General features: G+C 35.5%; 1 protein-coding gene and 1 non-coding gene across 2 annotated transcripts; both read right to left on the bottom strand.

Annotated features, from left to right (window-relative positions):
• Positions 1-724: 724 nt before the first annotated feature.
• LOC145223922 (uncharacterized) lies at positions 725-24,318 on the bottom strand. Its single transcript, XM_080090336.1, has 28 exons — positions 23,957-24,318; positions 23,712-23,804; positions 22,940-23,044; positions 21,678-21,809; positions 21,294-21,423; positions 20,863-20,937; positions 20,662-20,798; positions 19,531-19,721; positions 18,988-19,174; positions 17,148-17,355; positions 16,643-16,743; positions 16,030-16,262; positions 9,218-15,496; positions 9,009-9,156; positions 8,205-8,737; positions 7,476-7,707; positions 6,882-7,166; positions 6,035-6,250; positions 5,327-5,539; positions 3,847-4,067; positions 3,675-3,783; positions 3,259-3,345; positions 2,834-2,940; positions 2,212-2,339; positions 1,869-1,973; positions 1,777-1,796; positions 1,645-1,680; positions 725-1,009 (listed from the first exon to the last, which is right to left on the bottom strand). Exons 1-28 carry the CDS (start codon positions 24,107-24,109, stop codon positions 872-874), a joined length of 10,602 nt encoding a protein of 3,533 aa, XP_079946462.1. The 5' UTR covers positions 24,110-24,318; the 3' UTR covers positions 725-871.
• On the bottom strand, positions 4,786-4,859 carry Trnas-gga (transfer RNA serine (anticodon GGA)). The gene has a single exon. It is a non-coding gene; the product is annotated as a tRNA-Ser (tRNA).
• Positions 24,319-24,628: the final 310 nt, after the last annotated feature.

The following is a 24,628-nucleotide window of genomic DNA, read 5'->3' as shown; positions in this document are numbered from 1 at the left end:
TCGGTATGACGCCTTTAATGAACCTGGTGTACTGTGATTTATCCTAGTCTGCACAGACGCTTCAGGGCTGATCCCAGTTATGAATTTATGTTTATCGTAACTGATACTAGTCGATCTGCCTATCCCCTACTACGAAGCTGACATGTGCAGCATACAAGGCAGGCAACGGTGCTTGTGATTCAACTTTCGGCGGGTTCTCCACTGAGCTTTTGTAACTTAGTTGGTAGAGCGCGAGTCCCGGAAAGACTCCTGTCGTAGGTTTCAATCCTACCGCAGGCTAGAAAAATGTAACCTACTTCTTGCCATATGGTGGTGAATGCTTGGTCACTTCCTGATTTGTTATGAAGCCTTTAATGGGCCTGGCGTATTGAAGTTTGATAATTTTAGATTAAAATGTGTTTTGTGCCGATACGGCATCGAAAAGCCAGAAAATGAACCGGAGTTTTGAAGCGAACAATGCATGTGTGGAAATATTTCGAACTCAGAACAAATCTCGTTTAGTTATGACTCCCATGGTAATGAACCATTAACCTAATGCCTAGTAAATGTCTGCATTAGGAGAATAGCAATGTCGTAACAAGCCTGTCTAGCGATCAGTTTAGAATATCGCCGCAGGGGCGCCACCCACCGGACGACTTTGGAACCACGTGCAGTGGCGAGGCCCATGGACTGGAAGAACGTCGAATTTAGATCCATGTGGTTTGTACTCATAAAGACACATAAATAACTTTTTCTGTGTAAAATGTATTTGTGGCTCTGCACCACAGTGGCAGTAGAAAACAAGAAGTAGTAAAAACACGAGGTGAATATGGCAATGAAGAAATAACGAAGTGTGAAACTTATTACGATATACACATGCTATGTACAAAAGTTACTGCACTTTACAATCCGGGTCGTCCTCGTTTGCACGTTGTGACCCGCCACTGGAGGCAGTAGAGGGTGGTTTAGGGCTGTTTGTCAGCTGTCTCAATGGTTCAGCCACAGAGAGCTGAGAAGGCGACCGTGATGCCTGAAAACGTATATAAAGTAACAGTTTGAATATAAGTGGCTTTAGGTGACTCTTTTAGCTCTGTTTGTTCGTTTTTATCCTCGTTGGGCGGGCAACGCCTGAATGCGTTATGCTCACAATGATTTATTCGACTTTTTTGGCAATATGGGTTGGTGACTTTAGCTTTGTTCAACCCATAGGACTCCATTGGGTTGGAGCAATGTAGCTTAAGTTTGTTGCTCAAGTAAACACAAGTGATCAAGACAGGAATAGAACCCACAACGCCGTGCATTCAAGGCGGTTGCTCAGACAACTTGGCCACCTTGAACATTGTTGGCGGAAATCTCAGTTGAAACGTTAACATTTTTTGGCGAGAAAGTTGAGGTCTTGTGTACTCAGGAACTTTGTCAGTTTTAAAGTACGTCTATTACAAAGTCACACCCAAGTTTTGTAACAAAAATACTTCACACCCAAAGTTTTGTAAAAATACCAAAAAAAACCCAACCCAGTGCTCTTTACGCCATCTATCGGTATTTAGCAAATTTTTGCCCGACGTAAGCTACTGTATTATTTTATTTTTCAAAGAACTATCCGTTATACATATTTTACCAGGATCTTGAAATATAGAAACTGTTCAAACTAATAACACGACTTACTTTTTTGCGGCTGCGAAGTTGCATTGTTCGTTTGTCCTTAATAATAAAACAATTACGTTACTTGAAAAAATATCAATATTACTTTACAAAATAAAACTTAAAGTGATAAACACAAAATTATAAGTAACTTACCTCAGCCCTATCAGCTCCACCTGAAATTTTAAAAAAAAGTTGTTCAATTTTCGCAAAAAGAGAATTTCACAATTTTTTTGACATAAACAAACCGTTCTTTTTTGCCATAGCTGCTGCCACCAATTTTGTGGTGTGACTCAACTGCTGTCGACGCATCACGAATGGACTCGAAAATCCGACGGGTATGTTTGTGAAACCTGATGAAACAATTAAAACCAAGTTCAGTGTACAGCTTACGTGCAAACAGGCGTTTTTTTAGTAAATCTATTCAGACAAAAATTGATAAATACCGAGGGGCGTAGAGAGCACACATGAATATTTGAAGTAAAAACAAATGTGAAAACGCTGACGGTTTAGGGCTATTTGGGCTGGGGTCGGCTTCTTTTATGCCTTTCCAACTGCTTACTCGTGCCACTACCCGATTTTCAAACAAACCTTGATTAACGAGATGGGGAAGTCCCTCAACCGAGAATTGCGGCGAGGAAGAAACCGACCCCTCATCCGTCATTTTGCTTTTCTTCGGTGGAGTTTTGTTGCCAACGGGTTTCCCCACCGATTTTCTTCTGCAGAAAAAGTAGCACTTATATTCTATTTCACGAAATAAACCGCATGGCAAAAACTATATCTATATATACCGGCAAAGAGTTTGTCGTCAGAGCGCAAGGTATTAAAGCAATAGGCCTAATAACAAGACTATATTTAGAGAGCCTTTTCATTTCTTGGATCACACATTTATGTTTGGCCAGTATAAGGCGTCTGGCCAGTATAAGGCGTTGCACCATATATATAAGGGTGTCTATTTATTATTGTATACTTAAACTAGAATCTCCCAGCTCGTTGCTGGGTGGATGAAAACTATATTGAACCTTATGCTTATTGATTCAAATTTGCGAACTTATTTAGTCATTTATCTTTATAAATTAGGGTGCCTCTTCGCCTGAAAAAAATCGCTTGGTTTAAGTATGTTATTATTGGTTTTGGTTGTCACCTGGGGCAAATTTCAGCCCAACCAACTCACAAAGATTAGGTTTCAAAAACTTGTGATTTGTTACATTACCCTGATTTTCTGCTTAGTCGTGTAGATTTTCTTCTACCAGTATTCGACCCTTCATGCAAAGATCGACTTGAGTTTGAAGGAACTGACGAACTTTCACTAGGGGGAAGCTAAGAAGCGAAAAGCATTAGTTAAATTTCGTCAAAGTGTTCTTTTAACATACACACTGAAAAGAAGGTGCTAAAAATGTACAATAACCGCAGTTAGAAAAAAAATAAAAGATACTTAGCATTTAGGAATTTTTTGATTCTCACTGAATTGAGTTTATTTCGCCGGAAAAAACAAATCTTAATATATATAATAAAATATATAAAATAATGGCACAAAAATATTCACCAAGCCGGAAATAGCTGCGCAACGTTGAGACAATATGAAGCGCGACAAAGTTGAGGGCACAATTGGTGGATAAAAAAAAATATGATACTTACCGATGGTTTGCTTCTGGATCTGGTTTCAACATATGAAAGGTTGTTGCTTTGTTCCATCTTGTGGAGTTTTGCTTGTAACTGGAGTAACTGTTGACGAACAAAGTACATACGAAACCGGTTAATAATTATTTTTCCATCATTTTTATACAAATAACTTCATCATGCGATTATGCAGACAAATGGTCAGAGTTTTATGGCCACTATGCAACTAAACGAAATTTTTTTCAAATTTTATTTCATCATAACATTTCATGTCTTGGTCAGATGGGTCACCAGCTTTTTGAGGGGAAATTCTTAATAAACATTTTTTGTTTTTGACAAACCTCTTTTTATTATATTTTCGGCACTTTTTAACAAACCGCTCTTTTTTTTGTGAATTTTTTCAACAACCTCATTTTATTTTATTTTTGACAAACCTCCTTTTCTTTCCTCCTTGCATTATTTGTGACCAACTGAACTTTCGCTTTCATCTGTTCAACTTGTTTTTGTAAACTCACATTTTTGCTTTCAATTTCATCCCAATATCTGACAAGAAAAACATTAAAATTACTTAAGCATGCACAAATTATAAAGTTAATTATTCCACACCTGTTGTCGTGTTCTATGTTTTGGCTTGTTGCTTTCTCAAGCTCTTCCACAAGAATTTGTTTTTCGTTTTCGGATTTTTCTACATCAGATTTAAGCTGTTTCATGTCATCAAGTACTGATTCCAGTTTTGCTTTAGCTTCTGTGTTTGTTTCTTCACAAACTTGCTTCAATACAACATTCTCGTTTTTCAATTTCTTTTCTGATTCTTCCAAACTGTGAATCTAAATCAAAAATCACTGTTATCAGATTTTGGTTAGTTGTAATTAAAATGGAATTAGTATATGTTGGTGTATTTTTCCATCAAACAATGTGGAACAAAAGTATAATTTTATTAGAAAATCATAGTAACACAATTTTATTAATGGCATCATACTCTTTTAGCCAGTTACCAAGCACTTTCATATGGCAAGGCCTATGTTTTAAATTCTAGCCTGCAGTGGGATTCGAACCCATGACAGGAGTATTTAGATAATGGTGGACTCTTGGACACAATAGTATAAGATGGCATATAATAAATGCAGTAGTAAACACTGCATGATATTGCAGTTTACATAAACAAAAATATAGTTGTTGCCAAAACTATACTTCTGCAGGCTTTTGAAAATACTTATGCTTTAGGCTATTCTTGTTGGGTGAAGGTTTCAAATTATACATTATAATCTGGTCTCATATATGAACTTGGAGTTTATATACTCACATGGGACACCATGCATAGTTATGTGATGTTTAGTACCACCCTACCAGCAGACACACTGTTAAGTCAGTATTTTGTTAACTTGTATCAATGGTTTTTAAAGTAATTTATTTAAATCAAATGCAACTAAAAGTAAACTTGATTTGAGGAATCACAGTATGCCAGGCCCATTGAAGACGCCATACCAAATCAGCCGGTCACCAAGCATTCACCACCATTTGGCAAGGCGTAGGCTAGAAAAATCTAGCCTGCGGTGGGATTCGAACCCACGACAGGAGTCTTTCCGGGACTCGCGCTCTACCAACTGAGCTACGCAGGCTCAGTGGAGAATCCGCCGAAAGTCGAATCACAAGCACTGTTGCCTGCCTCATATGCTGCACATTTCAGCTTCGTAGTAGGGGATCGCCAGATTGACCAGTATCAGTTAAGATGAACATAATAAATTCATTACTGGGATCAGCCCTGAAGCGTCTACGCAGACCAGCGATCACGGCACACTCATATATATGATTTGAGGAACAGCTACAAAAAACTCATGACTTAAAAAAATCCCGAAAAAAAACCAAAAATTTTTTTTTGAAAACTTAAAAAAATCCCTTAGGTGTAGATAGATTTAAAACCAAATACATATGTCTTTGGGGCAGAGAAATGTTTCGCAAGACTTACACAACTGAAAAAATTCATGCAAAACTTTGCTTAAGCAAGATACTTGACACAGTTTTAAGTCACTAGTCACTGTGTCAGTAAATCTGAAATCAATTTACGAGAACTGTTTACAACTTTTACCTGTTGGTGAAGAAGTTCAAACTGTTTTCTCAACTTTTCACAGTGAGCCTCCATCTCCCTCATTTTGTTTGTGAAGTTTTTCTCCGTTGCACTTAGCACCTCTTTGCTGGAACTTAATTGTAATTGCAAGTCTTGTATTTCAGTTTCAAGTTGTTGCTTTTCATCAGTGAACTGGATTTTTGCTGCAATTATTGTTTGATCACCATCTGAAACCTGCAAGTGTAAACATGTTAACGAATCAGTATGATAACTCCATTAAGTACACCTTATTACATGAGTTAGTCACATCAATTTGCTCAATAAGGCTCACAATGGCACCCCCTATGGGATTGTATCAATCTTTGACTCTGACCACAAATGGTGCCTTGGTGTTGTCCTTGCAAAACTTATTGCCGTTTGCCAAAACCAAAAATGGTTAAAATATATCACCTTGACTGTAGATTTTTTAAAAATAAGGACTCTCACTATCAACAGTGTGATTCCCACAACTTTTAACCATGGTATAAAATTTGCATAATATTTCTGGCATCACCCTTTACAACACACATGGATATTTCTGCATAGTATTAAATGCTTTAATATAAATAAAAGGCTGTTGGCAAAAAAAGAAAAATGTAAAAAAGGTAGATTCAAATGCAAGTTTACATGCTTTGAATAATTGTATACGAAACCAGTGTACCACTTTGTACATCCAGTGTACATTTTCACCTTGGTTCGTTCAGTTTGCAGCTTTTCTCGCACACAGTCCAATGCCTCCTGCATTTCCATTATCTGTGATTTTGCATTTGCAAACTTGGTTTCACTTTGCTGGCACTGTTCCCTTTCCTCATTCAAACGACATTCCAACTCAGTGACATCGATCTCCATAACATTTATCCGAGTTTTAAAACCATCACACTTCATTTTCCAGCTTTCACTTTTTTCCTGAGAAAATAACAACCAATTTTTCAAAATCATTCAACCATTTACCAGCATTTCAATGATTTTAACACAGAATAAACTTTGACACAACAGCAGCTCAATGAGGCCGCCCCTTACTTACAGAAGTGTTCAGGTTAAAAATAACTTTAAGGGGCAATCATTCTTACCATTGTTTTCCCACATTAAATTTATCTATCTTGCATTTATTCATGCTATTGCTAAGTTCAACACTTGGGTGATTTTGTACTTGTTTTGTACATTTTCACTCAGCCTGTTATGGTTTATTTTTGTTGCATTGACTTACTTAACACAAATATGCTAAAAACTTTGAGTCTGTTTCATGTGTGGTTCTTTTGTTGTTGGGGTTAAGTCACTTAACATGTATATGCTACATAGTTTGTGTACATTTCCTGTTTATTCATAATTCTATTTGAATAAGGCAGTATTATACGTCTACAGCAGGAGTCGGCAACCTTTTGAATGCCAGGTGCCGAAAATGCTAAATGATTAATGGCTTCACATGCCAGGGTGTCAACCTCTCGTATGCAGAAACCAGAAGTTTAGATAAATACTGTTTCATATACTCCATGTACTATCTATTTAATCTGTAGCCTTCAATGTAATTAAAACCAACCTGAGCATCTGAAAGTTTGTCTCCAAGTTCATTCAGTTGTTCCTCCAACTCACAAATCTTGTTGTCCCGAAACTTCACATCGTTGTCCAACAAACGTTGCTTAATCTTCAAAGATTCCACACTCTGCATTAACTCCTGTTTCTCAAGCAGCAGTGTCTCGTTTTCCGTTTCACAATCTTCAACCTTCTTCCTGTGCTGAGCAGTTTCTTGCTCAATGATGTCATTGAGATGTTTAAGTTGTGTCGTCATTTGAGTTTGAGTGCTTTCAGCATCTGCTATCACATTCTGAAAAAGTGTTTTTAAAAATTTGGGACTTGTTTTTTTAAATCATATTAAGTTCAGTACATGTTTGGTCTTGCAGTAACAACGTCATCTTGCATTTCTTAGTTGTATTTTATGTGAGAAGGCACAAAAAAGTGTTTAAAGAATAGGTACAAAGCCACTTTTTTCTCTGCTATATCAATTGGGGGAAATTGAACTTCATCGCAATTAAGAATTTTTGTTGTGAAGCTCAAAAATGAGTATCTAATAAACATCTTATACCCAGTCAAACAAATTCTGTCGCATTTTAAAACAGCACACATTTTTATATACCTCCATCATTGTAATTTCCTCTCTCATTTTGCCCAATTGTTGGTCCTTGTTTGATATTGTTTCCTCCAGTAGTTCAACCTCCTCCTGATGTCGTTTCTCTTCCTCTTCAAACTTCCTTCTCTCATCTTCCATTGATTGAAGACCATCAGAAAGTTGATGTCTCTCTTCTTTGAGATTTTCAAACTCCATTTTTATGTCTTCGTATTTTACACTTAATGCCTGTGTTTCATTGCTGCAATTAAAAGGAACTTTTCAACGTTGAATTTCAATTCCAGATTGTAAATTTAGGACAAAATTTTATTGAAAAACCTTGCAGAAAAAACACCCATTAGATCTGATTTTTAACTGTGATACAAATCGACCATATCAGATGTCATGTGAAGTCGTATGCTAAGTTTGTGCCTTAGTTGTGTTTATAAAAAATTTAGTATTGGCTTAAACTGAATCTTAGTGAAAACATTTTGTTTATAGTGTATCAAATTAATAATTTACTAAATATTCAGTACATCACTAGTTCTTAAACTTTTTGCAATAATGGACCCCTTTTATAATTCAGCAATTCATTTTTTTGCATGTATTTTACCAACAACTATTTTACAGATCCAGAGTCCTTGATTTCAGGTTGGGAACCACTGCCCTAGATGCAGTAGAAAAATGATACAGTATTACAGTATTTATCAAGCAGGCTTAAGTAAACGACATAACTTTGGTGCATTTGTAAACACAAACCTTAAGTGATTGATCTCTTTCGATTTTGTTTCCACACTATCTTCTGCTTCTTTCAGTTTAAATTCAGCATCATTGTACAAAACAATCTTTTCATGAAGATCTTCCTTAAGCCTCTCAACTTCTTCCTCAAGGCAATTCACTTTCTTGCACAGATCGCTTGTTTCAGTTTTGTGACCCATTTTCAAACTTTCAATTTCATTTTGGAAATCTCTTATTGTTATTTCATGGTCTTGAATTTGTAAGAACAACGCATAATTTGTCCCGTCCATATTTTTTTTAGAATCTTCCAACATATCCAATTGCTCGTTTAGTTCATCAATTTGTTCCATGTGAGACGTTTTCAGTTTTTCTAGTTCTTCTGATTCATTCTTTCTTGTGTCAAATTCCATTTGGAGTTGCTGGTTTGAAAGTTTCAATTCCTTTAACTCACTTTCATATTGTTCTAACTTCAAGTCTTTGTTTTCAATCAGTTTTTGACTTCTGACAAGTTCTTCTTTCTTCTCTCTCAACTGTAATTCGAGTTCTGTGCGAACCTAAATGTACAAAAATACACAACCATAAAGCCAAGTTAGTTACTTTGAAACTTTTATATACAGGATTTAGTACAAATGCAATAGTTTCACTTAGATGCTACGTAATAAAAATTGTAAAATGCAAGGTGTGGTAAAACATACACTTAAGCTTGGTCATTTGGCTGTGAAAGTAATGATCATCTGTACTGTATTATATAGCGAAAAACTGATCATAAAATACAATAAAATGGTCTTTAAAATTCAGTCTTACACATTAACTAGTTATCATTACCTGGGTTATTTGTTTGTCTGCAAGAGCAGCAGCATCAGAAAAAACTCGCTGGGCATGTTGATATTCAGCTATCTTCAAAACAGCTTGCTTCTGTTGTTCCTCAGAATCAGCAAACTTTGATTTGAGCATTTCATATTCTTCTCTCAAGCTAAACAACAAATAAAAATTACATGAAAATAATTAACTTCAAATTTAATACAGAAATCCACCTGTTTATGTCAGTTTGAAGTTCTTTATTTTTAAACATCATTTCTTTCAAATCATTTTTACAATTGTCCTTCTCGACATTTAGTGCTTTGAGTTGATCCTTATATTTTTCTTCATGTTCATCCAGTTTGTTCTGCAGTTTATTGCACTTGGTTGTAAGTTCATCCAAATCAGTCTGGTATTTCAGCATTTTCTCATCATTTCCCTTTGTTTCAGACAACAATGTCAAATTTTCCTGCATTACCCTGCCAAGCTTCGAACTATCAGCTTCAGTTTTCACAGTCATTTTTTCAATTGTTTCCTTCAAAATAAAGATCTCCTCAACTTTTGCACTCATGTCATTATTTAAGGCATCCAACACACTTGTTTGACTTGAAAGTTGACAAGATAGTTGCGTCACCTTCTTTTGCAGAGCTATTTTTTCATCAGACGACATGGTCTTGAATTGGTCTAAGGAATTTTCCAGTTGTTGATTCTGTATCTTCAAGTCATCAATTACAGACCTGTCAGTAGCCAAATCATTTTTCAAAGCTGAATTTTCTGTTTCCACGTTTTTGAGCATATTTACAAGTGACATAACTTCCGATAGTTTTTCCTCATGTTGATTTGTCTTATTTTCCAGTTGTTCCTCAAGCTGAGAAATCATTTCATTCAAAGAAGATAGTATTGAATCATTTTCCTTACAATGCTTGTTGCTCTGCAGCAAATCTGTTTGGATGGTTGACAAACTTTCCTTCAATTCTAATATTTCTTCAACATGTTTCTTAATTTCTGAATCTTTTTTCTCTACAATAGATTTTGATTTCTCCTCAATTTCTAATATTTGTCGATCCAAATTCGACACAGCTGATTGTTTCGCATGCGATTCATCGCCTAATAGTTGTTGGAGTTTTTCGATCTCCGCAGTAAGCTCAGAAAATTTGGACTGAAACTTGTGTTTTTCTCTTTCACTTGATACAAAGTCAGCTATCAGTTTGTCAGCATGTTGTTGTTGATCGTCCAAAACAGTTTGCATCTGTTGTAACTTTTCCTCAGCACTTGAAGCTTTTCCATGTAGTAGTTCATTTTCACTTTCAACTTGAGTAAGTTTGTTCTCCACAAATGCCAATCTTTGGGTTTTAGCTCTCAGCTCTGATTCAAGCTTTTCTTTTTCCTCTGCACTTTGTTTAATAGACTTTTGTACACTTTCTTGCTCCTTCTCAGCATTTTCCAATTTCTCAGTGGCTTGTTCCAGGCTGCTGTTTACACAGACCAACTGTTTCTGTACAGTTTCCGTATCATGAAGCAAAACTTCATGTTTTGTTTCAAGGATGGAAATCGTCTCAAGTAGGTTATCTCGTTCAATGGTTAAATCATTCCAGGAACTCTTGTAGCCATTTTCCTGGTTGATTCGGGTTTCTTTTTCATTGACTAGTTGCTGCTGCAGGTGGTTGATAAACTCCAATTGATTTTCATGTTCTTTTTGCAGTGCAGTATATTGACTTTCAAGGGACATTTGATCTGCCTTCTGTGAATCTAAGGTTTCATTTACCTCTTGCAATTCATTCTCTAAGGTTTTGATGGAATTTTGTTTTTCTGCCAGTTTATCTTGTTGGTCTTTTGTAGTCACTTCAATGATTTTCTGTAATTTTTCAACTTGTTCCGACAAAACTTGCGACTCAGTTTGGAATTCATCAATTAGTTTTGCTTGCGATAAAATTTCAGCATCTTTTGCAGAAACTTGTGATGCAAGATCAGCAGTCTTTTCGTCTAACAGTTTTTTTGTAGCAACAAAATCCAGAGACAAATTCTCATAACTTGACTTCAACTGTTGGTGTTGAATTGAAATTTGTTGAAGATGAGTTTCTGAGGTATTGAGATTTTTTTCTAATAAACCCAGTTCTTTTAGTAAATCTTGTTTATCAGATTGCAAGGTTTTAGCTTCCGAATTCCTGCCAGCAATTTCTTTTTCCATCTGAACCAATTGTTGGTTAAGATTTTCGACATCATCATTTCGGGCATCCAAATTCACAGTCAATTCACTAAGCTTTTGTTCTACTGAGTCTATGGTTTGTTGCAATTGCAATTTTTGTTTTTCATAAGCTTCAACTAACTGAACCACATACAGTTCTTTCTCTTCTGCAGTCAAAATTTGCTCTGATAAATCCGACTCCATTTTTGCATTTAAACTCTGAAGCGAACACATTTCAGTTTGCAAATTGCTGATTTTTACAGTTTGCTCCATTACTTGTTTCTCCAATGTATCTTTTTGTGATTTTAACATGACATTTTCCTGATCAGTATCAGCTTTTGCTAATTTACATTCTTTTAATTCTTCTGAAGCATTTTCCAATGATGTCGACATATCAGAAACATTGCTTTTCAATTCCTGAATTTCAGAGCACAACTTTTCATTTCTTAGGTTCAAATCATCAATGACCGACTTTGACCTTACTTCTTCAGTTAGAATTTTCTGAATATAGGAGTCATGCAAATTCGCTATTTCTTTAGTAGCATTGTCCACTTCTAGTGTCAATGATTCTTGGTCAAGTTTTAACTTCTCAACTTGCACATCCAATGCATCCCTTTCCTTTATTGCTTCTTTATGTGCCAACATAACAGAGTTTAAGTCATCTCTCAACTGATTTTGTTGCCTTATGGCCTCATCTATTTGGGTTGTTTTCAAAGCACATGAATCAGCAAAGACAACATTTTCTTCATCAAGCTTTTCAACTTTGTGTTGCAGTTCTTGTATCTGTAGGTTGAGTGCAGAGACGGTTTGTCTTGAACTGTGATTTAATTCTTCAAACTTGGTGGTAACATCACTCAAATTTTGCTTGTGATCTCTCAAACTTTGAGATTCCTCATCTAGTGATTTTTGCAAGCTCAGCAATTTTTCCTCCAACCCAACTTTGTCATCTCGTAAGTGATCACAAATTTGCTGCAGGTCACTTAATTTCTGTTGTGTTGTGACAAAATCTTCTTGAAGAACCACATTTTCTTTCTCCTTCTTGCTTAGTTTTTCACAAACATCTTGATGTTGTGTCTCCAACTGCATTTTTTCTTGTTCACTTAAATTCAATTTTTCATTTAGGGATTGGGTTTGGTTTTGATAAGCCAAACTCATTTCCCTCAATTGAGTTTCATTTCCGGTAATTTTCATTTCCAGCGCATTTACACCAGATTGTAAGATCTCTATGTTCTTTGTCAAACTTTCAATAGTTAATTCAGCTGAATCGTTTTGCTTTGTCAAATTTAAGTTAATTTCTTTCAAACACGATACCTCATCATCAAGTTTATTTATGTTGTTTTCCAGGTCCTCACATTTACTTTGCTTTTCTTCCATATCTTGCAACGCTTTTGACAGAGCCTCACATTTTTCCTTATACTGTGATTGGCTTGAATCAAGTTTCTCCTCAAGCTTGTGTAGATTCTCTTTGGACTTCTCAAGTGTTTCATTTAACATTTGCTGAAGGGATGCTCCATGTTCTTCAGCTTTTCGGAGATTCTCAGCAGCAATAGACAACTCATCAATTAGACATTGATTGTCATTTCTTAAGGTGAGGTTTTCCTCTTCGAACCTTTCACACAACAATGAATGATTTGACAGTTTTGATTCCATCTCAAAATTTTCGTTTGCAAGTCTTTCAGTCTCAGCTTGCATTAATTCATAGTCAGTCTGTGCTTCCAACAACTGCTGTTCTAGCTCATTAAGCTCCTTCAAGTGAGAAGCTTTTGTCTCATCCAGCATGACCCTCAAACTTTCACTTAACAGTTTTTCTTCATTTAACTTTGTACTTAATGTCTCACATCGGGAATTCAGGTCCTCGTTTTCGGATTTCAACTTGGAACAAGTTTCAGAGAATTCCTCGCTCTGTATTTCAATAGATTTTAATGTTTCATCATGCTTTTCCTGGACGGCTTCCAAAAATTTTACTTTGTCTTGCAAATTTTGTTCACTTTTAACCAAACCTTCATTTTCCGACCTTTTCATTTCAAAGTCAGATTTTAAGGTTTCTAACAACAGTTTTAGTTCGTTTTCTGACATTTGAGAAGCATCCAGTTCCTGTTGAAGAGTATGGATTTTCTGATCACTATTTGAACACTGTTGTGAGAAATAATTCCTTTCTTCTTTAATTTTGGCATGATCAAGCTTCACATTGTTGAGTTCACTTTCATTGCAGACTTGTAACCGTTCAAGTTCTTTTACCCTTTCCGTTTTTTCATTACAAGTTTTGTTCAATTTCTCAATCTGCAACTTTAAATTAGGAATTAAATTCTGTTCAAGGTCTTCTATCAGTTCAGTTTTATCTTCTAAGTCCATTTGCAACAGTTCAATCTGTCCAGTAAGTTTTTGTATTTCCAGGTTCAGGTCTTCAACTTTTTGGTTCAAAGGAGTTTTATCAGATTTTAAGCTTTCAACAACTTCCTCAGCTTTGATCAACTTTTCACATTTTTCTTTAAACTTCTTTTTCAAATCTCCATGAAGTTGAGACATCTCTTCAATCTTTTCACTAAAGGTTCTTCCAGTTGTGACATGTTCTTCACTCAAACTTTCAATGTATTTTTCCTTTTCCTGAAGGGTTTGCTGCAATACCTGATTTTTCTGTTTATAACTTTCAACATTTTGTTCCAACTCTTGTAGTCTTTCAGTCATCACACTAAGTTTTTCATTTGATTGTTTCTGTTCAACTTGGAGTGATTTGTATTCCTCCTCAAGTTTTGTCATAACATCCAATCTATTAGCAGCAAGGTCTTCCGCTTTGAGTTTCTCACTGCTTAGGTTTTCATTTGCAAGTTTTAAACTTTCCTCTTCTTCAGTGAGGTTTAATTTGCATTTTTGAACCTCATCCAAGGAACATTTTAACTCCTGAATTTCATACTTTAGTTGTGTTTCCTTAGATTCCAAATTCTGTTGCAATACAAAACAGTCCTGTTGAAGTTGTTTGTATTGATCTTTATGTTGTGAAACAGAGAGTTCAATTTTTTCCAGCATTTCTGCAGTTTCTGCCAATTCCATTTTTAATCCTTGGTTTTCATTTTCCAACTTTTTCACGTCATTTTTGTTTTGAGTCATTATGTCAGAAATTTGCATCTCAAGTTTGGAAACATTTTTCCTTGAGGTTTCCAACTCTGATAAAATTTGGAGCTTACTATTATTATTTTCAAGGACTTCTTTTTCCTTACAGAGAACGACTTCATGAAGTTTTGCCACCTCATTGTGACTCATCAAAAGTTTGATGTGAATATCACGACACTCAGTTTGAGCAATTTCCAACTGCTTTTCAGTGTCTTCCAATGCATTTTCAATACCTATGACTTTGTTCAGAGCTTCATCCAACTTTAGTTTTAAGTCAATATTTACTATATCCATGTCATGTAACTTCGCATCTTTATTGGTTAAGTTTGTCTCTAAATGAGTGACCTTTTCCACAAGATATTCCTGGTTTTGTTTTTGCTTGCCCATAAGATTTTCTACTTCGTCTAGTTTAAGCTGTGTTGTTTCAAGAATTTTTGAAAGTTCTTCTTTCTGCGTAGAAAGGTCAACACATTTTAACTCTTCATTTTTCAAGTTTGATTCATAACTCTCAGTTAAGGATTGTAGGTTCTTCTGAACATCGTGCAATTCCTCTTCAAGCTTATGCTTCTCCATCAAAGCCACTTGGAGGCAGTCTTGAGCTTTAGCCAATTCTGATCTTAAACTTTCAATTTCTTGCAACTTTTCCTTTTCCACTTGTATAGCGTTTTCACATTTAATGTTTAGCTCCTGATTGTTCCTCGTCAATTCCTCCACCATCCGTTTCAGTTCAACAGTATTTTCTCCCTGCTCCTGCATCTGGGAGACCTGAGACTCAAGATCCTGCACTCTTCCTTCCAGACACCTCCTTTCAATTGAGTCCTCCCTCGCTTTAAGGATCAGAGCATTGTGTTTTTCCTCCAAGTTTCTTCTTTCCTCCCGAGAATTTTCCATTTCAGTCTCTGCCTTTTCTATTTTGCTTCCAAGCTCTTTAAGAGTTAAATACAATTTTTCCTCTTTTGCTTTGAGTTGCTTGAAGTCTTTATTTGCTTCATCATTCTTCTTATGTGCTTCATCCAAACTTTGCATCATCTTTCTTACCTCTTTTTGAGCTTCCATGAGATTTTCGCTTTCTTTTTCCAAATTATCTTGCAACTGTTGTATTATAGACTCCTGTTCTTTACATTTTTTCTTTAAATCTCCCAATTCAATTTCATGTTTTTGACAAACTTCCTTCATCTGTGCTTCAGCTTGTAACGTGGCTGATTCTTTCTCTTTTCTGGAACTACAAAAAAAGTTTACATTTCAAAATGACAACTGCAATTTTAAGGTCTACAACAGTTGTGACTTTAAGATGCATTGGAAACAAAATTGTAATAGTTGCAACTTTTGTTTTTATTGTTATGTTTTTGGGATGTCACACTTTGAAAAAAGTGTAGATTTAAAATGTGTTTGGGTAATTAATTATGGGAAGCATGCATTTGCCATTAGTTTATCAACATGGTGTTAACGAGGTACCCCAAACCAACATTTTACATAAAGCATGCTCTGTTGAAAAAAAAATGTAGGCTCATGTTCTGTGTTATATCAAACAGAGCATTAGCTATATCAAATCCATACATAACCTATTTTTATAAAGGCTTACATTTTTAATGTCTTGCCAATATTATTTCACATTTACTGCATTTTGATACAAATTGAGTGATTTTTTGCACATAAACAATACACTAATTTCCTAATATCACCACATGGCTTACATCAAGCACATTCTGTAGATATTTGCAAACAGAAAAAATATGCCATAACTGTAAGACTTACTTTTCAGCAAGTTGTTGAAGTTTGAAACTTGCTTCCTCAAGATCAATATCATATTTATCTCGAAAATTTTCCAAGTCCTGTTTTGATTGTTTCAGTTGCAGAACAGTAGCCTCGCTCTGTTCAACCAACATACTGTTTTCCTTGGCAATCTTCATTAGTTCCTTGCCTTCTTCTTCAAGCTTTTTCTTGCTCTGACTTGAATCAGTTTGTAAGCTTGACAACTGAGTTGAGAGCTAAAAAACAAAAACAAATGTCTGAAAAATCTAGTAGACAAACCCTGCATATTTTTATGTGACTAAATCACTTAAGTAACTAATGTAGCCGCTCATATTACTGATAGTGGCATGAGCATTAGCTGAAACGTTTAATTAGTAAGAAAGTTTCTTTTTAACACTACTTGGGTTGTTATATTCTTCATTGAATTTATAAACAGACCCAGGTATAGTGTTTAACTACATTTTGACAATATTTTTATCTGGGAAACTTTATTTTTATACTTACACAAAGTTATTGTATTTTTAAACTTGAAAATATAATTTTCAGATATGCATGTTTTTACTGATTCTATAGCTTGTGATTTTGCATGAAAATTTGTTGATACAAGCAATCTCACCTTCAGCATCTCATTATCCTTTGACTTCAACAATTTTTCAGCTTCCACTTTTTTGCTCTCAACATCTGCCAACTGTATTTTTAGATTTTCAACTTGGTTGCCTGAAAAAAGTAGAACATTTCAAGTATTAATCATCACAGTTCATAAAGATCTGAGATGCAGACTAAAAATGAAAAAAAAATGTATCCTATTAGCTGGGGCATTAACCCTTTTTTGAGCCAGTTTACAGACATGAGATGAAACGATTAAGCTAGAAAAAACATTCAAGTGAAAATATATTTTGTGAGAGAACAAACTGTTTTGAAGTGATGGTACATGAGTTGTTGCTGCATAATACTTAAACAACTTTTTTACTGAGCCTATATGCACCCCTTGGTACCTATGTACCCACAAGATTGTTGTGGTGCCTTGTATCAGCTCAAGTCTTAGCTAAATCCTTAGCAAAAATGGACCCTAATTGTTCCTTTTGAAAGGTATACGTTTACAGCTGAAACTTGCAACTCACCAGACAGTGAAATCTTTTCATCTAAGCTCTTCTTCAAATTTTCACATTCCATTACTTTGGAATCCAGCAACTGTTGAACGTTTGTTAATTTCAACCGAGCATTTTCAACATTTCGTTTTTCATCTTGTAGGCATTTCTCCTTTGCAACATTGATGGATTTTGCTTGCATCAAATCACTGATGGTTTCATCCTTACTGGATTGTAACTCCTTATAAAACACAAAAAATGTATATGTTGGTATCAGTTATATAAATCGACCTATATTCCATCTAATTTTTTATAGTCTGCCAATATTATTTCATTTTTATTTCAGAAATATTTACAGTTCACTTTTATTTTGTGCTCAACAAAGGTTTCATAGATTTAATTTTCGTTTGTTTTATTTTTATTTTGTTGGAAAGGGCAATGCCTAAATGCATTATGCTTGCAATAAGTCTGTTATCTAGCTGACTGTCTAGTTGGGTGACACTAAAACGCTGAATGGGCGGGACGGGCGGAATGGAGGGCGGGACGTCGCGGAAGATGGCGGGACGTCGTGAAAACCGCTAAATATCGGGTTAAATTGCTGACGGTTGGAGCTATTAAGGTTGGGATAAGGTTTTATAATAGTAAATCATTAAAAAAAAATTCGCCGAACACTACATTCCGCGCCCGAAACGTCCCGCCATCTCCCGCGACGTCCCGCCATAGCATTTTTGCCTAATGTCAGGAAATAGTTGAATAAGTTTTAGGCAGGGACATTTTTTGATTCATATACTATTATAAAACCTCAACCTAACCCTAATAGCACTAACCGTCAGCAATTTACCCGATATTGAGCGGTTTCCGCGACGTCCCGCCCATTCAGCGTTTTAGTGTCACCCGTCTAGTTCAGTGGTTCTCAACTGGTGGTCCATGGACCCCTAGTGGTCTTAAAATTGGTTTAAAAGAATTATGTTTCAAACCCAAATGGTTGTTTTGTATGCGACTTTTTTGTGGCTAAGCAGTGTTTTTTAAGGTGTTTTGGGGGACCGAAACGGTCAAATTTCTCCAGCGGTTCTTTTAAACCAATCCCCCAAATTTCTCCAGCGGTTTCCCAAAATTTCGTTTAAGCAAATATGGCTATTTTTTGGTATTTAAATGAAACACTTGCGGTCTCTTAAAACTACTTAGCGGTCACCCAAACCAAACCTTAAAAAAAAACCTGTGGCTAAGAATATAAAAGGTTTGCTCCGAATCAGAAGTACTGTATTTATTTGATTGTAAACCACAGCTTATAAAGTTTTTTACCCTACAGCAGGGGTCGGCAACCCCTGGCACTAACCTTGGCACGCGGGGTGGTTTTTCATGGCACGCCAACCGTTTTGTGTGATTATATTAAAGTAACAATTTAACCTGTTATACTGCTTGTTTATAGTTTTTATCGTATCATTGTTATAAAATTCAGCCTTGCATGCACAAAACGCTCTGTTTTCTCTTTATTATTGATATCTGCTGGCACGAACCACTATTATTTAGAAAAAACTTTGGCACGCGAGGTCATTAACACATGGAAATAACAAGCAAATTGGCACGAGTCGCCTAAAAGGTTGCCGACCCCTGCCCTACAGTTTATGTGGCTTACAATTTAGTGCCGCATACATTTTTATGTCATACCAATATTATTTCTAATCCCACAAAAAGTTGCTCTATGTAACAACAGAAAACAGTGTTACGAAACAACCAGTATTTTTTGACACCTTAACATGTGGCTTACAATCAACAGGGAACTACAATCAGGAAATACAGTAAATAATTGTGTATATTTGAAGAAAACATCAAAATGCTGAATTTTATCTGTATCAAACTATTAACTACCAACCTTTATTTTTTCATTAAGGTTTGCGATCTTATTTCCATCACTCTGGTGCATTTGCTCCATTTGCAAAAGTTGTTGTTTGCATTTTTTAAGTTCTGATTCAACTTTGTTTAAATGCAAACTTTTCTGCTCAATCTCACATTGGGCTTGCTTCAAATCACTTTCAACTGACACAAGTCCTTTTTTGTGCCTGTGGAAAATGAAATGATTATTGATTAGTAAAGGCAGCAATATCAAACGGTGTTGAAACAATGCTTTTCTTTTTGCTTTTTCAAAAACGTATGTACACCAAAGTAGAAAAATACAGTAAATCGCATATGAAACTTTGGAATTCAGTAAAAACATAATATATATGTGATTAACCAGTAGGCAAATTAGTAATCTATGTTATTAAGTGATAACATGTGAATCAGATATCATGAAATCAGACAATCAAAATTATAATAAAACTTCGAACCAATGTAACACCAATCCGTGTAAGCTATGAGAAAAACTAAATAAGGGATTTTGTCAACGATTACAACTTTGTAAACAACATATATGTACCTAATTTGATTATCATTGAGTTGTTTTTCCATTGACTTCATTGTTTCTGTGATGCGAGCGACTTCTTGCTTGCAATGTTTCTCAACCTCCAGTAATTTGTCTTGTAAAGATGTTTTGCACAACTCAGCATTAGCTTGTTCACATTTCAACAATTCCGAAGCGTGTTGAAAGTTTTTTTCTTGTTCTGCAACCTGCAAACACCCCAGGTTATAGGTATGGAACAGATCAATATCATTGGTGCACATGGTAATAAAGATAAAGCAATTTAATGACAAATGTTTGGCTACAAAACACTATGCAAATAAATATTGTTTACAAATTAATTTAGCATGATATCAAACCGGTTCTAAACCTTTTTTGTTATTGTACCTGCCCCTTGCCCAATGTTGCCAGCCAAATTCCACCACCAGAAAGTTATTTCATACAAGCATGGTTTTGTCAGTGTGAGTAAATCAACAATATTAAAGCTACTATATATATTTATTTAACTAATACTTATAACTGAAAGATTGTTAGCATAAACTTTCACATAACTTCTTATTATTTTGAAGAAAAAGCATTTCATGTACTTTAAAATTTGCTCTGCTCCCCTAGTGGAAAAAACAGATGTACTGTCTCATTCACTAAGTAATAAGCAAAAACATTGTTTCCACACACCTAAAAAATACCACATTTCCCTTTACCACATATTGCTACTAGTGATGGGACGGGTACCCGGTACTCAGTACTCGGTATCGAACGATTTTAGTGGTATCGATACTCGTACTCGGTATCGAAATATTTTGTCTCAGTTTTCGATACCAACGTGCGAGTACCAAGGGCCGATTTACACCATAAGAATATGGGCAACTTTATGCCAATATCTGCTTTACAAAATTGGAAAAAAGTTTCGCCAGGTTACGTATTCTTTTTGGCTATCACGTGAAGATTACATTTTTTGGCATGTGTGTGTGCACGCCTGTACTCCGACCATGGCAGATAAATTAGCCAGTGATATGCAACTAAGTACAACACTACACCTAAGTACTCAGTAATCGTACTCGGTATATACATGTGGTACTCGTACTCGGTATCGGTACTCACTTCAAAACCTGGTATCGTCCCATCACTAATTGCTACTACAGTACTTGCCTTACACCTGGCTTGATCCAATTGGATTTGATTTTTCATCAAATCATCTTTAAGCTTGGTTATTTCTCTTTGATTTTCCACAAAATCTCCATTAGATGTGTTCTTTTGCTCAAGCTCCTTGATTCGTTTGTTGGCACCTTGCAACAATAATAAGCTTTAACAATGCACAGGACATAGACATAGACTTTTCAACATACTTACTTTCCAACTCCTTTCTAAGGTTTTCCTCCCCAGCATGTGTTTGATTTGATAAACTTATCAAAGCATCTCCAGCACCTACAAGGTGGTTGAATTAGAAATAAATGCCTATTATTAGTGACAAAACTATTAACCTCAATATGGTGGTACCTAACAATACATGGCGCACCACATGTTATCAAATGGTAAGCATATTTACTGCAAACTTTATGAAAAGTTGCTCTTACAGTTACAATCATTTAGGTTGCAGTGCCGTTTCATATCTAAAATCACCGTATAATCTGGTCTCAGATACGCTTTTGGGGCAAATATACTCAAGTGAAACAACATGCAACATAGTTCCACCCCCTAATTGTTTTTTTATTACTGATAAGAAATACTAAATTAAAGTTGCTTTTATTAAGAATCGTCTGTATTTGAAAAATGTCACAAACCTGCGGAATGAATAGGGGATCCAGTTAAAAGATCGATCATTGGTTGCTTTGTTGGTTTCTTTGGAGTACTTACTACATCATCAGTCGCCCATGGCAACGAAGGAACATAACTGCTTTTTGTTGGTTTGCTCTGAATCAGAAAATTAATTGTTCAGTCAAAATACCCATAATTGGTTCAGAACAGTGGGGCTAAGTCAGGGGTGAAACCCTTTCTGTTCATAAAGGACACCTAACAATTAATTGTTCCCAAATAAGGCAACACTGCCTGGGTATTGCCTATAAGTTTTACAAATAAAGAAAAATAAATAGAAAATATGACATTAGGGATTGTGATAGCTAAAATATATAAACTTGTATGAACAAAATCACAGTAATTCATTATACCTTGTTAAAATCTGAAAGTTTTCTTTCCAATGCAGCACATTTTGTTTTCTCATTGTCCAACAAACTTTGTAATTCCTTTATTTTGAGTTGAAAACGTTGATCCTCTTGTTGGATGTTGTCTTTTTTGGTAACCTAAAATACACCCACATTGCAAAACAATACTTTTGACAGGTGCATTTAACTGACCACTTATAAAAAAAATAAGTTCCTTAAAAAAACACAAAACAAATAAAAAGTATTTGCTCAAAACAAACAACAAAAATGAAAAAAAAACATGTATGAATACTTTTACATTCATTGACCACACATAAAACAAATTACACAAACCACAAAGATAAGAGGTATATAAATGCTAAAAAAAGGAATAATGTTTAAATATGCTTAAAAAAATGGAAAATATTAAATCTGTGTGGGATAAGTTGAAATGAGCTGTGGCTGCAAGTTTTTATTTTGGACAAATACAGCTATAAACAATATTTGAGAAGTATTCCTTTATTCTAATTTAAGCATCAGAAGTTTTGCTGAGATGTTTTCATGGCGGGAAAAAGTGGGGAAATGGGGAGGCTCCATCCCGGGAAATCGGTCACACTCGCGGGAAATTTTTAGCTTGATGTGTAAAAGCGAACACAAAAGTGGAAAATAACTATTGCGGTGGAATAACGCAACAGCGCCAGTTTTTATTACTGGTTACATCTGGCGATGCAACAAAACGTGACGTAACTAAAACGCTGCGACACATAGGTCAACACCATAGGCGCCGACTGGGCGGTGCCGCCACCTCGAGTTTGTAATGGTTAGTTCATAGCGGTATCGTACGAAATATCGTAAAATCTAAAGGAAATTTGGAAAGAATTTTGCTTTTAAACAAGCGTGCCGGCGAAATATAGCAACAAAACGTACCGAAACTGCAAACAATTTGGGTTTGTGCCTTGTTTATGACGTGAATTTGACGAACGTTGCATTCTATTAAAAGTTTATTGCTTTGAGTTGGAGCTCATGTGGTTGCAAGCATTAGTGACGTCATAATTTAAGTCCCCCACCTTGCATTTTGTAAACCTCGGCGCCTATGGTCAACACACAAGGTGCTGAGTGTCTTTGTTCGCATTGCATTGCGAAAATTTACAACGTTGGAAAGGTGAAATAAGCTAGTATTCCTGTTGCGAATAACAACTTGGGGGATTTACCGAAAAATCCCGGGGAAATTTTGGTGGCTTCCCGGGAAATTTACATTTTTTCTAGCCCTGTGTATTTTGCTGAATTACCTTGCTTGCAGTGACATCGATCTGTCTCTTACATCTCTCAAGTTGTCCCTCTAAACTGTTGATATGTGAATCCTTATGTCTTATGTCAGACACTAGTTTGTTGATCTAAAAACAACTCGTATTTAGGTTTCTTCAATTCCATGTTTTTCATAGCCGGGGATGAGAAAGTAAAAATTATTGTTCTTGGGATTCAAGAACATGATTTTGCCCAAAATGTTTCAAAGTAAACCCCACTCACAATCTCATATTATTCACACTTTCACATGTTTTTGTCTTGTAAGCCTCAAACAAATTTTTGATTAAAATAAGTGTTTATCATTTATTATGCTGGTAGATGTTCAGAAATTAGTCAAGAATTAAAATCAGATTGTTTCGAAAATTACTCAACGAGAAACATATAATGGGTGACACCATAACGCTGAATATTGCGGGACGTCGAAAAAATGGCTGAATATCGGGTTAAATTGCTGACAGTTAGTGCTATTAAGGTTGGGATAAAGTTTTATAATGAAAAATCTTTAAAAAAAATTCCGCAACCGAGGGAAACTTCCCGCCAATACATTTTTTCTCAATGTCAGGAAACAAATGAATAAGTTTTAGGCAGGGACCTTTTTAAATAATATACTATTATGAAACTTCAACCCAACCTTAATAGCACTAACCATCAGCAATTTAACCCGACATTCAGCGGTTTCGGCGACGTCCCGCAATCTCCCGCCTTTCAGCGTTTTAGTGTCACCCCATATAATTAGAAAACTGAGAAGTTAATTACCTTTTGCTCAAGTTTCACACAAGATTCAGTGAGAGAATTGTTTTCACGTTTCAAGATTGTTACTTCAGACTTCTCATCATCAATTTTCTTTTTCTAAACAATCATGAAATATCATAACAATGTGAACAAACGTTTAGCAAAAACGTAAGCATTTTGTTTTGCAGCAAATGTTTTTCAACATTGTTTACCTAAACTTAAAATGCTATAATATTTTACCCACAAAAAGGTCAAAATATGTTAATTACTTGTTTTCCAAACACTGCATCAAGCGATTCGATTTGATACTGTTTCTGTCGTGTTTCCTTCTTTAATTTCTCGTTAAGTTTCTCAATTTCGTTGATTTTTGTCAGGACTTTGTGATTGAGCCCATCTTTCCATTCTTCCCCTGCCCAACTCATTTTTTCCCGATAACCCTGACTACATTAGTTTACGACAACAAACGAATGCCGACTTTGCATTTGCAACACTTACCAAAACAAAAATATGGTCGCCAACTTTTGATTCGTGCTCTTGCAAATGCGCGCTTCTGATTGGCCAAATTTAACCACCAGAGGCGCTAAACTATATTTCTTCACGGAAGGTCCTTTTCCTACAAACCTTTTTAAGGTCAAAGCATGACATAAACATGATGAGCAGTCAATAAACGCGGATTGCTTCGCATAAAATTGTCTGAAACAGTGGTAGGTTGCATTTTCAAAATTAGTGCTTAGGCCAACATCTAGCAAAAAAACTGAAACAGATTCAGTACCCACGAAACTTAAATCCTGAGAAGGTTTTAACTGAATGGTTTCCAACTTATTTCGACGAATTCCTCCCTTAATAATTTAAAACATTTTCATTCATCTCTCAAATACTACATATTAGTTGCTAAACCAATCTAATATGATTTGAAAAAGGTCGTTTATCAACTTCACAGG

This window comes from Phallusia mammillata, chromosome 1, assembly GCF_965637545.1.
Source record: "Phallusia mammillata chromosome 1, kaPhaMamm4.hap1.1, whole genome shotgun sequence".
In the NCBI taxonomy this organism is placed as follows: domain Eukaryota; kingdom Metazoa; phylum Chordata; class Ascidiacea; order Phlebobranchia; family Ascidiidae; genus Phallusia; species Phallusia mammillata.
The sequence above is the reverse complement of the archived record's forward strand: the minus strand, read 5'-3'. Positions and strand labels throughout refer to the sequence as shown.